This window comes from Haliotis rubra, unplaced genomic scaffold, assembly GCF_003918875.1.
Source record: "Haliotis rubra isolate DU_JTF1 unplaced genomic scaffold, ASM391887v1 Scf327, whole genome shotgun sequence".
NCBI lineage: Eukaryota > Metazoa > Mollusca > Gastropoda > Lepetellida > Haliotidae > Haliotis > Haliotis rubra.
In genome coordinates, this window is record NW_025766999.1 from 275,359 (window position 1) to 290,940 (window position 15,582).

General features: G+C 38.0%; 1 protein-coding gene across 1 annotated transcript in view; it reads right to left on the reverse strand.

Moving 5' to 3' along the window:
- LOC124283991 (retinal guanylyl cyclase 2-like) overlaps positions 1-15,582 on the reverse strand; it is a 388,141-nt gene that overhangs the window by 10,883 nt on the left and 361,676 nt on the right. Inside the window, exons 16-17 of the mRNA XM_046720035.1 lie at positions 15,420-15,511; positions 13,291-13,370 (exon numbers count right to left, since the gene is read on the reverse strand). Coding sequence (XP_046575991.1) covers positions 13,291-13,370; positions 15,420-15,511 — 172 coding nt within the window. The remainder of the gene's footprint in view (positions 1-13,290; positions 13,371-15,419; positions 15,512-15,582) is intronic.

The window sequence follows — 15,582 nt, forward strand, 5'->3', positions numbered from 1 at the left end:
TCCTTGGCAAATGGTTAGGCCCCAGGTTGACCTAACATTGACCGCATTTAAAAAATCCGAAACTAATGAATTACAGTATAAACAAGAATTTAGTCAGTTAAGAAATAAATATAATACATACAAATCCTTATTTACAGATGGGTCCAAGGATGGTGGCGCGGTGGCATGTGCCACTGTCGTTGGATCCAGAACAATATCTTCTCGACTACCAGATAACAGCTCTATTTTCACAGCAGAAGCTAACGCCATCTTAACAGCTCTTAAATATATTAATAAACACCGTAAATATAAACAATATATCATCTTTTCCGATTCTCTTTCGTGTCTTCAGGCTATTAAAAATCTTTCTTTCAAACATCCACTTTTATTAGAAATTATTGAATTGTATAATGACCTTGCTACTGGCCAATACGACATGGTCTTTTGTTGGTTGCCCAGCCACGTTGGCATTTATGGGAACACAATGGCTGATCTTGCTGCCAAGGCAGCACTCAACAAATCTGTGACACCACTTCTTATTCCATACTCTGATTACAAGGCTAGCATTAGAACTTACATCCGTGATCTGATGCAGAAGAAGTGGGACACTCAAGTAGGTATTAATAATTTACATGAAATAAAACCCTATATTGGCTACACTTACTTGGGTTGTCAGTCCAGATTTGAAGAGGTCATCATGCGACGATGTCGTATTGGCCACACGAGATATACGCATGAGTACCTATTAAAAGGTGAGGATCCTCCGTTTTGTATCCCTTGTGATGAAGGAATCACGGTCAAGCATGTCTTGCTTGACTGTGTTGAGTACTCCGTCACAAGGGATATCTATTTCAAATCCCGAACTATGAAGGATCTTTTTATTAATATAAGTCCTCATTTAATTATTGCATTTTTAAAAGAATTAAATTTGTTAACAGATTTGTAAATAGCTAAATATTTTATGATTGGAAGTTTGAATTAGTAACACAGATTGTTAGTGGCTGTATCCTCGAGGGGGGTTAAAGTACTGTAAAACTATTGTCCTCCTGAGAGGGTGCGTAAGTCCCGAAACATTCAAAGTAAATTTCAACTTTCCGGTTTTTTTAATCGTAGAATATGTGTAATTTTAATGTCTGGCTAGATATATCTAAATTGCTAACAGCTGAGGGGATGATGTAAATCCAGCTAGGGCCCGTGCAGGAAGAAAATGTACTGTAAGTCCCCATGGTCCCTAGTGTGGTGATCTACCTTCAGTTTTTGGCAATCTATAGCCTGTTTTTATATTGTATTGTCATTTATAGTTCCAATATTTTAGATTTAATTGTTCTTCGTCAACAGGTTTTTTAATGTCCTACTTTATTGATCTATAATATAATTATAAACTGTTCTCGTCACGATATCGCTGAAATATTGCCGATGTGACGTTAAATATTAACTCACTCACTCACTCACTATCAAAAGAAACCATGATACATGCTTGTGATAATAATTCAACTAGTCTTAATGATGAACTCCACACCAGTACAACTTCCCTGAAGTCAGTTCATACCGCTGAAGTTGAAGAAAACAACATCCCACAGACCTGCATCAAACAACCAGAGTAGTAATTAACCAGCAACTAACGATGATTCTAAACTATGTCGGCTAAGAAGAACTCTGCAGTATCCTGAGTTTTACAAATTGATTAAGACATTTTAGTGTAATATAAGCTCATCAGTATTATACTAGTAAATGGCTTTGGTTCTGACTTTAATATAACTAGCGGCTGTAGACACGGGGATCTTCATTATATGCGCTGTAATGTTAATGCAATGATTCGAAACAATCCAAATGTAAACGGTATGACAATTGGAAACATAGAATAACTAGTCTCAGTTTGCAGATGATACATCCCTTGTTTGAGATGGTACTGAAAAGTGTCTACAAAATGCTTTACAAATATTGGACGACAATGCCTCCTTTTCCGGTCTGAGAATAAATGTAAGTAAAACAAGAATCATTTGGATAGGATCTCTCAGAGGATTAACCAATATTTTATGCAAAAAATGGAACCTTACCTGGTCCCAAGCTGACTTTACTATTTTCGGTAATGTATTCTCTCTAAACCAAGCTGAGATTAACATAGAGATTTTTCTGGGTTACATCTTCTTTTTATTCTTGAGTACAACGTTTCAGGGCTTCTTCTGGCCCCACCATCAGGTAAAACTGAACATAAACTGTTAACTCTGCCCGTGACGTCACAATGCTATGACGACGCAATACATGTGGAGGTCAATAGATACAGCTAACAGGGCTAATAGAATACATGTTATTATGAATATATAAAATGTCGTTTACTGCAAACTTAATGGATTAACTTAAAAATGTACAGATACATATTATACAAAATTGTTGATTGATTTAGAAATGTACAGAGACTTATTTATAAATGTATAGAATGTAAAGTAATAGCAGTGTATACATATGAATAATGGTTTATACATGGGAACAGTGACGAGGGTTGGGTACTGTCTTATTGTTTTATGTAACATGCATTTGGGAGGGACACACCCTGATCCCTGTTTATTGCTGATTTTTTGCGTTTGAAGAAGATAGCTCCAATCAACTTGCGTTTCCGCCAGTCACTGATGTTTTTTGCGAGGACTTCAGTATCCCAGTCAATTTCATGATCGGGATTATTCATAATGTGTTGGGAAACTGCAGATTTCAGATCTGAGTTGTCCACTGAATATAAGTTTTGTGTTATTTCACACTTGTGGCTACTGGTCTGCCTGTCTCACCAATGTAGATGTCATCACAATCACATTTCAGTTTATACACACAACCTTTAGGGCTGGATATAGCGTGATTGCACCCCTTACCATTTGCACATAGCAAGGTTTTAAGGGTTTTGCCAGACGAGAAAGTGGTGTCAATGCTGGCCATTTTCTTTAGGAGTCTGCTGACTTCCCAATATGGGCCCAATATACGGGATGTTGATGCGGATGGTAGATGGTTCAGGTTCCGGAGGACGCTGAACTTGATCTTGTAGTGTTTTCTTTATAGTGCTTTCTACAAGGTTCTTAGGATACCCAATGTATGTGATGAATTGAAACGTTGAAAGATGATTGAAAGAACTGAGACTGAGATGGTTGAAAGGAACTATAAAGACAAACTTAAAAAAATATAAAGACAAATGCAAATATGGACAGCTCGAAACCTTACACCCCTCGGTAGGATTACAATCCTGAAATCCTTAATTTTGCCAACAATAAACCACGTATTTTCCACCCTACCCAACCCACCAAATGACATTATTAATGACCTAGAAAAAGTATGTTTCTCCTTTGTATGGTATAACAAACCTGATAAAATTAAACGTGATATCATAAAATAAAAATATGAGGAAGGCGGTTTAAGAATATCCGACATAAAAAACAGACTATTAATGCTAAAAAATTAAGAGAATGTTTTTAAAGAACTCCAAATTGACTGTCATCTCTTCTACAATGTGTCACAAAACATACAAGAGATCCTGCTAAAGGGAGAAGCATTTATGAAACAAAGAACTATAAATTAAAAAACACAAACTGTTTTTGGAATGTAGCTCTTCTAGCATGGGGTTCCTATACGTCATTGAAAAATAAAAAAGTTCTTCAGGGAAATGATATTCTATCGCAATGTTTATGGTACAATGAACAAATTCTCTTGGATAAAAAAGATTCGAGTACCCACACTACGCTAAAATAGGCATAACATTTGTAAATGACTTGATTGAGTTGAGTTGAGTTGAGCTTTACGTCACATCGGCATTTTTCCAGCCATATAGTGACGAGAACAAGTTTGCATTAGTAAACATTGTAAGTACACACTCGGAGTGAGTTTTATTTCAAAGACATTTATTTATTACATTGTCATTCAAAAGCAGAAAAAGTCATAGCATCCAATTTAAAGGCAGGCGGTTTGTTACGTTTCATAGTTACAATTTATGGTTGTTACATTTCACAGTTACAATTTATGATACAGATGAACTTCCCTCAGGTAGTTCAGTATCAGATGGGCGCTCACGCGTGAGAACAGATCTTTAGGTTTGTTGCATCATAATGTGAGTCCCTTGCAGGCGATAAGTCCACGCATTCAAGCAGAATATGCTTGACGGTGATCACCTCATTGCAAGAGACACACATGGGGGGTCCATCCCCATCCGTTTTCAGCAGATAGTCATGTGTAAATCGACTGTGGCCAATACGACATCGTCGTAGAATTACCTCATCGCGTCTTGACTGACAACCCAAGTAGGTATAACCAATTGTTGGCTTCAATTCATGGAGTTTGTTTCTTCCTACTTGAGTGTCCCACCTTTTTTGCATCAGGTCCCGAGTATAGCTTTTGATAGTGGGTTTGAAGTCACTGTACGGGATTAGCAGTGGAGATAAGGGCTTTTCAAGAGCTGCTTTTGCTGCAGCATCGGCCTTTGTGTTACCTGCTATGCCGACGTGACCCGGCAACCAGCAGAGGACGATGTCATATTGGCCAGTAGAAAGGTCGTTGTACAGTTCTAATATGTCCAGGATGATTGGGTGACTTGAAGTCACGTTTAGAAATGCTTGAAGGCAGGATAGTGAATCTGTAAATACGATGAAGTTTTTGGACTGATTTTGCTGTTGAATGTAGGTCAAAGCTGAGAAGATAGCTTTGGCTTCAGCGGTGAAAATGGAACTGTTGTCGGGGATCCTAGAGGAGACAGTCTTGGCTCCGATGACTGTAGCGCTGGCAACTTGGCCATCGTCCTTGGATCCGTCTGTGAAAATGGATCTGTGAGTGTTATACTTCGTACGTAACTGGTTGTATTCCTGTTGGAACACCAAGGGATTTGTTTCAGACTTTTTGAGTTTGGTGAGGGTAAGTTCGACCTGTGGTTTCACCATTTGCCATGGTGGTGAGGACAGAAGTCGGTATGGTGCAATGATGTCGAGATCAATTTTAGCTGCAGATATGTGTGGTTTGATCCTGATTCCAAGTGGTGGAACCAGGCTTGGCAGTTTAGGAAATAAGTTTTCATAGAGCGGTTTGAAAACACAATTGTATGCTGGATTGGGCTCATTTGAACGTAATTTAGTGATATACTGCAGTGAGAGTTTAATGCGGCGTTGTTCAAGGGAAGGTTCATTGGCCTCTGCATATAGACTGTCTACCGGAGAGGTCCTAAAAGCTCCCAGGCAGAGCCTCAGTCCTTGGTGGTGGATAGAGTCTAATTTTTCTAAATTGCTTTTGCAGGCTCCACCGTAGACAATGGAGCCATAATCTAGTTTACTGCGAACTAATGATCTGTACAAGTGAAGTAGGGTGGTCTGATCCCTCCCACTCTGTATTTGAAACTACTTTTAGCAAGTCTAGAGCCTTCAAGCACTTGGTTTTCAAATATTTTATGTGTGGTAAGAATGTCAGGTGGCGGTCGAATATGAGTCCAAGGAATTTGGCCTCTTCTACTACCTTGATGGGAGTACCATCTAAAGTTAGGTCTGGATCCTTGTGTGGTTTGTATTTACGACAAAAATGAATACAATTTGTTTTGGATTTTGAAAACTTAAAACCATTTTCATTGGCCCATTTTTGGATTTTGTTAAGGCAGAGTTGTAGCTGCCTTTCTATTGCGTGCATGTTCTTACCACGACATGAAATATTGAAGTCATCCACGAAAAGGGACCCATCAACACAACTGTTCAGAACGTTAGTGAGGCTGTTAATTTTGATGCTAAAAGGTGTGACAGACAGGATGCTGCCTTGGGGGACGCCCTGATCTTGGTGGAAATAGTCGGACAGTGTGGAACCCACCCGAACTTGAAAATGTCTGTTATTTAAAAAACGAGATATGAATTGAGGTAATCTACCCCTCAATCCAAACTCGTGTAAATCTTTTAGGATACCATGTTTCCATGTTGTATCATATGCTTTTTCTAAGTCGAAAAAGATAGATACTGCATGTTGTTTGTTGACAATGGAGTTTTTGATGAATGATTCTAGACGCACCAGATGGTCAATGGTACTTCGGTTTTTTCGGAAACCACATTGGAGGTCACTGAGGAGGTTATTGGTCTCCAGGTACCAGATTAATCGATTGTTGACCATGCGCTCCATGGTTTTGCAAACGCAGCTAGTTAGTGATATAGGACGGTAGTTTGAGGGATCAGTATGATCGCGGCCAGGTTTTGGTATAGGGATGATAATGGCATTGTGCCACGAAGGGGGAAAGTGTCCGGATGTCCAGATGTCATCAAATATATTTAGGAGTGTTTCCAAGCCTGAGTCAGGGAGGTGTTTCAGAAGCTGATAATGGATTTCATCAGCTCCTGCCGCAGTGTCGTGAGCCTGTCCTAGGGCAGTACTTAATTCATGGAGGGAGAACATTTCGTTGTAATCCTCCCCATTATCAGAGTTAAAATTGACTGGTTTCTTTTCTTGTTGGGTTTGATATTTCTGGAACCGAGGGTTATAATTTGATGAGGAGGAGTGGTTTGCCAAAGTTTCACCGAGTTTGTTTGCAATCTCAGATTTATTTGTTAGAAGGGAGTCACCATCTTTCAGGTGGTGAACTCCTGATTTTGACCCTTTGCCCTTGATCTTTTGAATCATGTTCCACACCTTGGACATGGGTGTGCGGGAGTTGATTTTGGACACATATTTCCTCCATGAGCGGCGTTTAGTTTGTTTGAAGGTACGTTTTGCCCTGGCATTTGTCATTTTAACAGCATTCAGGTTGTGCACTGTAGGATGTTGTCGGAAATATTTTTCCGCCTTCTTCCTATTTTTCCTAGCTTGTTTGCAGTTTGTATCAAACCATGGTTTGCGTATGTGCGGGTTTGCAGAGGACTTAGGAATACTTTTGTCTCCGATGGCATTTAGGACGTCTGAAAATAGTTCCATGGGGTCAGGAACATTCCTGAAGTTGTCCGGCTTAAGTTTTTCTGAACATAGGGTTTGGAATAAAGGCCAATTGGCCTTAGTAAAATTCCATCTTGTTGATGGTGGTTCATCCGTGGGGTTGATAGGAGTAAGAATTGTTGGGAAGTGGTCGCTTCCACAAAGGTCGTCATGGACCGACCATTCGAACTCATTTAAAAGATTAGAATCTGTAAGTGATAGATCGAGAGCAGAGTATGTTCCGGTGGCAGGGTGGAGGTAGGCGTTTGATCCATCGTTGAAGATGCAGACATCATTATTTGAGAGAAACTCTTCAAGTATCTTTCCCTTACTATTTGTATCAGTACTCCCCATAGGGGTTATGGCCGCTGAAGTCGCCCATGATTATGCAGGGCTTCGGGAGTTGATCATATAAGTTCTGAAGATCTGATAGGCGAACAGTTGAGGTGGGAGGGAGATAGAGGAACATAGTGTAAACCCTATGTTCAGAGTCATGCGGACAGCAACAGTTTGTAGGTTGGTTTTTAAGTGGGACAGGGCTATGAAGGATGCCCTGCCTCACCAGGATAGAAGTGCCTCCTGTAGCCTTTACACCGGGGGCAGAAAAGGAATGGTAGGAACTGTACCGACGGATGTCAAATTTATCGGTCCTTTTTAGGTAGGTTTCCTGGAGACAAAACGCAGATGGTTTGAAGTCTTGAATCAATAACTGTAATTCATTATAATTATTCTTAAGTCCTCTGCAATTCCATTGGATCATGTTTTGTGGATTCATGGTGCTTCCACTGGTGACATGTCACGTGAGCGTGAGGAAGCGTTTGATGAACTCTTATTGGTGTCAGGTGGAGTTGGAGTTACCTCCATATCCAGAGGGCCAAAGGAGTTATGGACCTCGATGGGGACCTCTGAAGGAGAGGTGGCCTTTGGTTTTGTGTTTGGTAGTTCAAGTTGTTTTAGTCTCTCTAGCCTCTTTCTTTCCCTTTTCTGCGCGTAGATTCTGTTTCTGGTTTTGGCATTTGTTCTGGTGTTTGTGATTCAGAAGTTTTGACTTTTGGCGTTGGAGATGGAGTGGCTGAGATAGGCTGAGTTGTGTTGAGTTCAGTTGGCTGAGAAGACGTGACCCATGTCAGGTCGGTCTGACATGAGATGGTTGCAGTAGTGATAGTAGGACGGGAGACAGCGGCAGAGTAGGTGATGGTTGAAGGGGCTGCAGTTAGACTTGCAACCCTCTTCTTTGCTTCGTGAAAGGAGATATTTTCTTTGTGTTTAATCTTCAGTATCTCGGATTCGCGTTTCCATACTGGGCAGAACTTGGAAGAGGCCATATGGTTACCACCGCAGTTTGTGCACTTCACTTCCTTAGTACAGTCGTTGCCCTCATGCTTGTCACCACAGCGGTAACAGACAGCAGAGGAACGACAGGACTTGGATCCATGTCCAAACTTTTGGCAGTTGTAGCACCGGAGTGGATTGGGGACATACACCTCCACACCAATGCTACAATAACCAGCTCTAATCGAGTCAGGAATGTTTGCTCGCGCGAACGTGAAGAGATAGGTGTTCGTTGGTTGAACAGCACCATCCTTTTTGAAGGTAAATCGTTTGACGGCTGTGACGGATTGCTGAGAGAGTTCCTTGACAATTTGTTCTTCGGTCATGTCAGACAGGCATCGAGCTCTGTCCCGTACAATGCCTCTACACGAATTAAGGGTTTTGTGTGCTGAGACAGCGACCTTGATATTTACAAATTCTTGTATTTTGAGAAGATTTAAAGATTGTTGTTTCCGGGTACATTATTTATACATATCAAAAGTTTCATGAGCAAACTAGAAACCATTTAAAAACGAACTTGATAGAATATGCAAGCCTTTACTAGTTAGCAGTTAAACAATATTTGAAAACATACAACATACCATTTGGAGAAAAACTTGAATTACCATGAAAAAGAATGGAAATCCTATCAAAAGATTATATTTCGAGCTCATATAATTCAGACTTTAGATGGTTCCAATATTCTTTAGTGCATAGAATCTTACCAACAAACCTACTTTTGTTTAAGATCGGATATGTAGAAGGTAAGTAATGCTCATATTCTAAACATGCACCAGAAAGAGGAATTCATATCTTTTACGACTGTCCAATATTTAGAAACATATGGAACAATTTTCCAATTGGATAAGAATAAAAAACAGATACCACATTGAATATCGATAAAATGATAATCATATTTGGATTCTCTGAAAAGAGGAACGATGTCCTTAATCTCCTGATAACAGTTGTCAAATTTACTCTTATTAAAATACAAACATATACTTGTACACCAAGTTTCGATATGATCAGAAAGGAAATAAGTAAAATTTACAATATCGAGAGAACGCATGCCATCTCTTCTTGTAATTTTACAAAATTTGTTGGAATCTGGTCTGATTGCCATCAATTGTTTGATTAATACTAACGTAAAATTGACCCTTTTCCCTACAATGTCTTTTGTTATGATATGCTGGTCAGTGTGAGATACCGCCAAACTCTGTATACAAACACATGGTTTATATTTGTTAGTGATTTGATGGCATGATTTTGTACCTAAAAAACATGAATATAAAAAAAGAAACTAAAGATTATGATGACCACATATGTTGATGATATTAGTTTGAAAGAAGTGACACATGCTATCAAAATGATTAAGCAAAATAAATATTCTGGTATTGATGACATTGAAAATGACTATCTTATTGATTCCTTTGATCTACGTGGCCCTTTGTTTGGTGACTATTTCAATTTAATATTCTCCACAGGAATAATGCCCGAAGCATGGTTGACCGGCTCCATTAGACCTATATACAAAGGTAAAGGCAAGCAATCAGACCCCAAGACTAATCACTATTTTAAGCTGCTTTGGAAAGCCTTTCATTAGTATACTGAATAATAAACTGAACATGTTCTTAGTAACAACCAATATTTTAACCCCTGCTCAGACAGGTTTTAGAAAAGAAAATTCCACAAACAATGATATATTTGTTTTGAATATGCTCGTAAAGAAAGTTATATTGTGCGTTCATTGATTCTTCTAAAGCTTTCGATAATGTATGGAGGATTGGACTCAGGCACAAAATCGTCAACAATGGAATTACAGGCAAATTGTTCACGCTTATACAAAATATGTATGCAAATATCAAATCTTGTGTATCTTCAAATGATAAGTTCTCTGATTATTTCCATGTTATTCTTGCGTTCTCAAAGGGGGAAATCTTTCACCTCTCTTATTTTGTTTATTCATTAACGATTTAGAACAATTTCTCATTGATAACAATTGTAAAAGTGTTATGCTTAAGAATGTAAATATACAGTTATGTTTATCATTTATTGTACTTCTTTATGCCGACGACACTGTCCTTTTTGCTGATTCCGCGCCCGAACTACAAAGTACTTAAGATTCTTTTAACAAATATTGTAAAAGTCTTAATTTTTGGAAGTGGCCTTGCCAAGAATAGTAAACTCAAATTTGTCTTTGAACAATCTCCAATTGAAATTGTTGATAACCACACTTATCTTGGAGTGACATTTAGTAGAAATAGGAAATTTAATCTATCAATCAAAAACCTTGCTGCAAGTGAACCAAAGCAATGTTTTGTCTTATAGAAAAATTCATAATATCCCTTTGGACTGTTTACTTAAGGCATTTGATGTTATGATAGCCTCAATTCTTTTACATGGCTGCAGAACATGGGCATATGGAAATTTAAACAATATTGAAAAAACTCATTTGAAATTTCTAAAATTCGCCAGCAGTTTACGAAATTCTACCCCTACTTCTATGGTATATGTAGAACACGGAAGATTTCTTTTATACATCACTGCGGCTGAGCGTATTATTGTAATTGGCATAAACTAATCCTGGAATGAAGCAGAAATTATGAAAATTGATTAACAATTATGCATATGTACAAAGTATCTTTAAGAATGATTTTGATCCCTGTACGCATCATGTAAAATCCTTATAAGATAAATGTGGCTTATCTGTTGTATTCCATAACCCTGTAAGCGCCCCATGCCAATGGCTAGTTTCACAAGAGGAGGTTGTATTAAAAGACCAATTCTACCACAGTTGGAAAGCTGACATTGAAAATAGCTCTTAGGGCTTCTTCTATAAACATATCAAAGACACTCCCATACTTGAAAACTTCTCTTCCCTGCTTATATTTACTCTCCGGTTTTGAAACAGAACATGTAATCACAATCTCCAAGGTAGAAACTGGTCGTTGGCAAGGTATTGCTAGAGAAAACAGAACATGTAAACTTTGCAATTCACTAGCAATAGGCGATTACTTATATTAATGTGATGCCCTTATAGTCCAGTCAAAATGTGACAAAACCGCAAAATAACTGTTATAGAAATGATTTGAGTGTTTTCAACTAATGAGTAGTCAAACGTCCTAACTTGAAACACGATGCTAAGTCCTATTTTTTGGAATAAAAAGTTGAACAATTGAAGTTTTCAGTGAATAATTTTTAAAATCTTATACTGAGACACAAATTTACCTTTATATATATTTTCAAAAAACCCACAAGGTACTACAAATAAATGGATTAGAAAAGTCAAATAATTTTATGCAAAGTCCTGTTTTGGTGTAGAAAAATTAAAACTTGAATATCTTTTACATTTCATATTGAGACCCAAATGTACTTGTATATGTATATTTTCAAAGGGAACACATGGAACTACAAATACATGGGCTGGAAAGAGTCATATAATTTGAATAAAACCATAGATAAAGGACTTTTCAGAACATATATTTTGTATTTTCAAGAGTACAATAAACACAACTTTAGGAACATGCAATTTGGTTCCCCAGTTGGTCTCATGAAAGTTATGATTTATCTGAAACGGAACTGTCCTCTATCAATATGGAGAAGCTGTTTTCACATATTTGTTACGAACTTGAGCCCAGTGCTATTTTAAGGTGTTGATATGTGTATTTATTGTTTCATTGGCAGACAGTATTTATTCAGTAAAGGAGCCCTCGCCCATAATACAATCAGACTGACATTGTGTTTAGAGGGTGCGCAAAACAATTTTGCAGCTCTGTGTCCTGGTGTTTATAATTTCTATACATGGTATAAGTAAAGGCCAACATTGTATATGACAGCATCATTTTTGCTTTGCAAACGATTTACGACAGAGTAATGAGTAAGTGGTTCTTTAGTGAACTTTGTTATATATTTCGTTCTAAGTATATCATAAGCATTACAAATAAATAGTACACGATATTCATTTTCTATATAATGCTGGCGTCTGGTTTTACAAAAAGGACATAGCCTTTCGTTATATTCAATTCCATTATACCTGCCACATTCAACAGCCGTATTAAAATTACTCCATCTAAACCTTGATATAGCAATTCTTAAATGCATAGGGATATCACAACACAACTATCTTTCAACATTTAACAACATTTATACATTTAGGAGGTTCTCTAATTGATGAGAACTAAGACTATTTTAAGTTATCACCTAGCCTTAGCTTGAATAGATACACAAAATATTCCACATTTCCAATATCATGGCTTAGCCAAACATAACCAAATCCATATTGAAACAGGATGTGTCAAACGTTTGTTGCTCAGGTATTATAGCCTAAGCTATCTGGTGATCCTAACATTAAATAACATTGATGTGGGAGTCTATTTTGTGGCATATGTATAAGTCTACACCAGAATTTGATCACTCTTGACAATTACAAATGCTGTAATGGAAGTCTGCCACACTCTCCAAGAACCATACCATTTAATGTAGGGTTTTTTTACCGTTAAGTATTGGTTACAAAATTTAATTTGGACAGCCTCTGTTATTTTGGAGTGACATGTTCCCCAGATTTCAGAGCCATAACAAAGAATAGGCACATCCATGCTGGCCTGACACAACTGTGGAAACTTCTCCTAAGACTAATTGCATGAACACACTATCTTTATTAGTGTAATAGTATTAAGTTGAGTACTGAAGAAGCCTTTGAATCGAACTGTTGTCTTTATCACTGACTAATCAAGAGTGAACCTCCCGTAGCCGGTGAGACTGTGATTGTGAGCCGCTAAGCCTCACAGCGTGTCTAAAACAAATAGGGAACCGTTGTAAGGGGAAACAGTGTTCTAGATCTATGGTGTGATTATACACCATATCGGTTTTTTAGTTTGTAGACACAATAAATACATCACGTGTCACCTCTTAATCAGTTTTTCATATTGGCCGTCGTCACAGACATCAACTCTTACGTCATTACAGGCATATAGGGCATGTAGCAGGTATTGAAGCTTTTTGGTCTCTGATATTTTTCGGAAAGGTGTAAGTATGAGGACCAAAAGCTCAAATTTACAGTAAGTTCTTTTCAGAGGAGAACAAATGATTTGGTACACTTACCCCTGCTCTGGAGGCTCTGGTAATTCTTTGTCAAATCCTTCCTTTCCAACTAACCAGTATGTTGGTGCTTTGCCTTTACCCTTAAGGAAAATACCAACAATAGAAAAAGAGATCATACAATACTAACTAAATCTTACATGTAGACAAGACACCAAAGCAAGTATGATATAATTCCCTATGTTTAGCTATATCTTAGCATTGGGGATGAGGCACTGAAACTCGGTTTCACACAATGACCCAAATTGGCAAACCCCACCATCTTCTACTAATTGGACTCAGTTTACACTGGATTAAGTTTGGATTGAACTCATATCAGGTTTAATTGATATTACCATAGCATATGAGGTGTCACTTCATGTTAGCTTATCCAGTTTTTGTCTTGTATTGTTCTGATAGAAATATTTTTTTAGAGATAGATTCTTGTTTTAAATACTCTTTCTGTGATACTCTCGTTGGTTTACTGTCCTATGCTGACTTTGTTATGTATAATATAACTGTTTTTATGATGAGTTTATAACCTGCTGTGTTCACGAAATGGCTGAAATACCACGTCACTATAAAATTTAACTCTCTCACTCATGACCATTGCCACAACAACGACCCCCATCATTAGCGAGTCAATCGGTCTTGTGCATTAACGTTACGTTTCCTTTGTGATGAGTTGATAGAGAATCACCAAAACTATTGAATAGAAATGTTTATTTTTTTGTAGCCACCAAGCTATCAAAGTTAGCAGAATGTAGTGGAACGTTTTCTATTGGTAACGGTGTGGCTTAACGTTGTCAGAATCTAATAATTCACGTTGCTGTGTAACGTTATTTCACAACGTTGCAAATTTAGGTTGTGAAAACGACATCTCACAATATTTTACGTTCGTGTACATCCAAGCAAAACTTTCTCCAAACCTTTTTAAAAGGTTCCAGGATATTTCTGTCAAAACTTTTTCGAACGATCCAAAGTGTATTTTAATGTCTGTGAGTGAGTGAGTGAGTGAGTGAGTGAGTGAGTGTGTGTGTGTGTTCAAGGACATCATGCCCCATTGTGGGCGGACATCTCACATATGTTATGAAATTGTGTAATTATACTACTTCTAAACTTACTGCGGTAGTTAACATGATTCAGATATCGCGAGGTTTTTATTTTGCGGTACTTGGCCTATCGCTGAGAATTTTAACTTGAAGCTAGGTGATTACACAGTGTATTGTGAATATTATATTTAACTTCTGAACGAGAGCGGAAGAATAACGACAATGAGACAATGGTGATCGAGAACTGAACAACATCATACTGTAGATTCGACTGTTCCGCGATGAAGGTGCTAGTGTCAGTGTAGTGGAATAATAAATGAATTCCTGTTCGGATTCCGATTTTTCAGTATTTTATTGGGAGGTAAAAGTATTTGCAATCCGATGATATACATGTGAATCGTACATATACACTTGTCTATCCCCACATAAATTTAAGCAATTAAATAATGTACTTCAGCTTTGGATTATAACTATTTTATTAGGTGAAACATATGTTTGTTGTAGCTGCAGCAACGGTGAACCTGACACAACCATTCGAGGATATACAATGAGAAATGATGGATTTATTTAAGAAAACAACATATAAACCAGGGACTGTCAATTATGTGAAGTGCACATTGTCTATATACATGTTGACAATCCAGTGATTAACAACACGAGCATCGATCGACGCAACTGGTATACGATGGCATGTGTCCACCAAGTCAGCGAGCCTGACCACCCGATCAGGTTAGTAGCCTCTTACGACAAGTATGGGTTGCAGAAGATCAATTCTAACCCGTATCTTCACAGGTAGAATTGTTTAGGTAAAGTGTGCAAGTGCTATTAGTCAAGTACGGTTTCAATGGTGACCAGGGGGACTTGGGTAGCCTAATGGTGAATGCGTTCGCTGATCACGTCGAAGACACGGGTTCGATTCCCCACATGGGTACAATATGTGTAGCCAATTACTGGTGTCCCCCGCTGTGATATTGTTGGAACATTGTTAAAAAGGGCGTAAAACTAACCTCATTCTCTCTATGCTGACCAAAATACACTGTGCATCTTCCGCTTGGAACAGCGTTCATTAATAACATAGTATGGAGAGGAAGTATCTCAAACCTTAAGCTCTGTCTCTCCTCTAAACTGAAGGAGGTATCCCCCAAGAATATCGAGGACCTCTTTACACTGTTGGCTCACGTGAATCCTAAATGCTGAAATGAAAATGAATGCAATAAAAGTTTGTACATGCTGCATTGAATTATATATTTGAAGGTTATATATT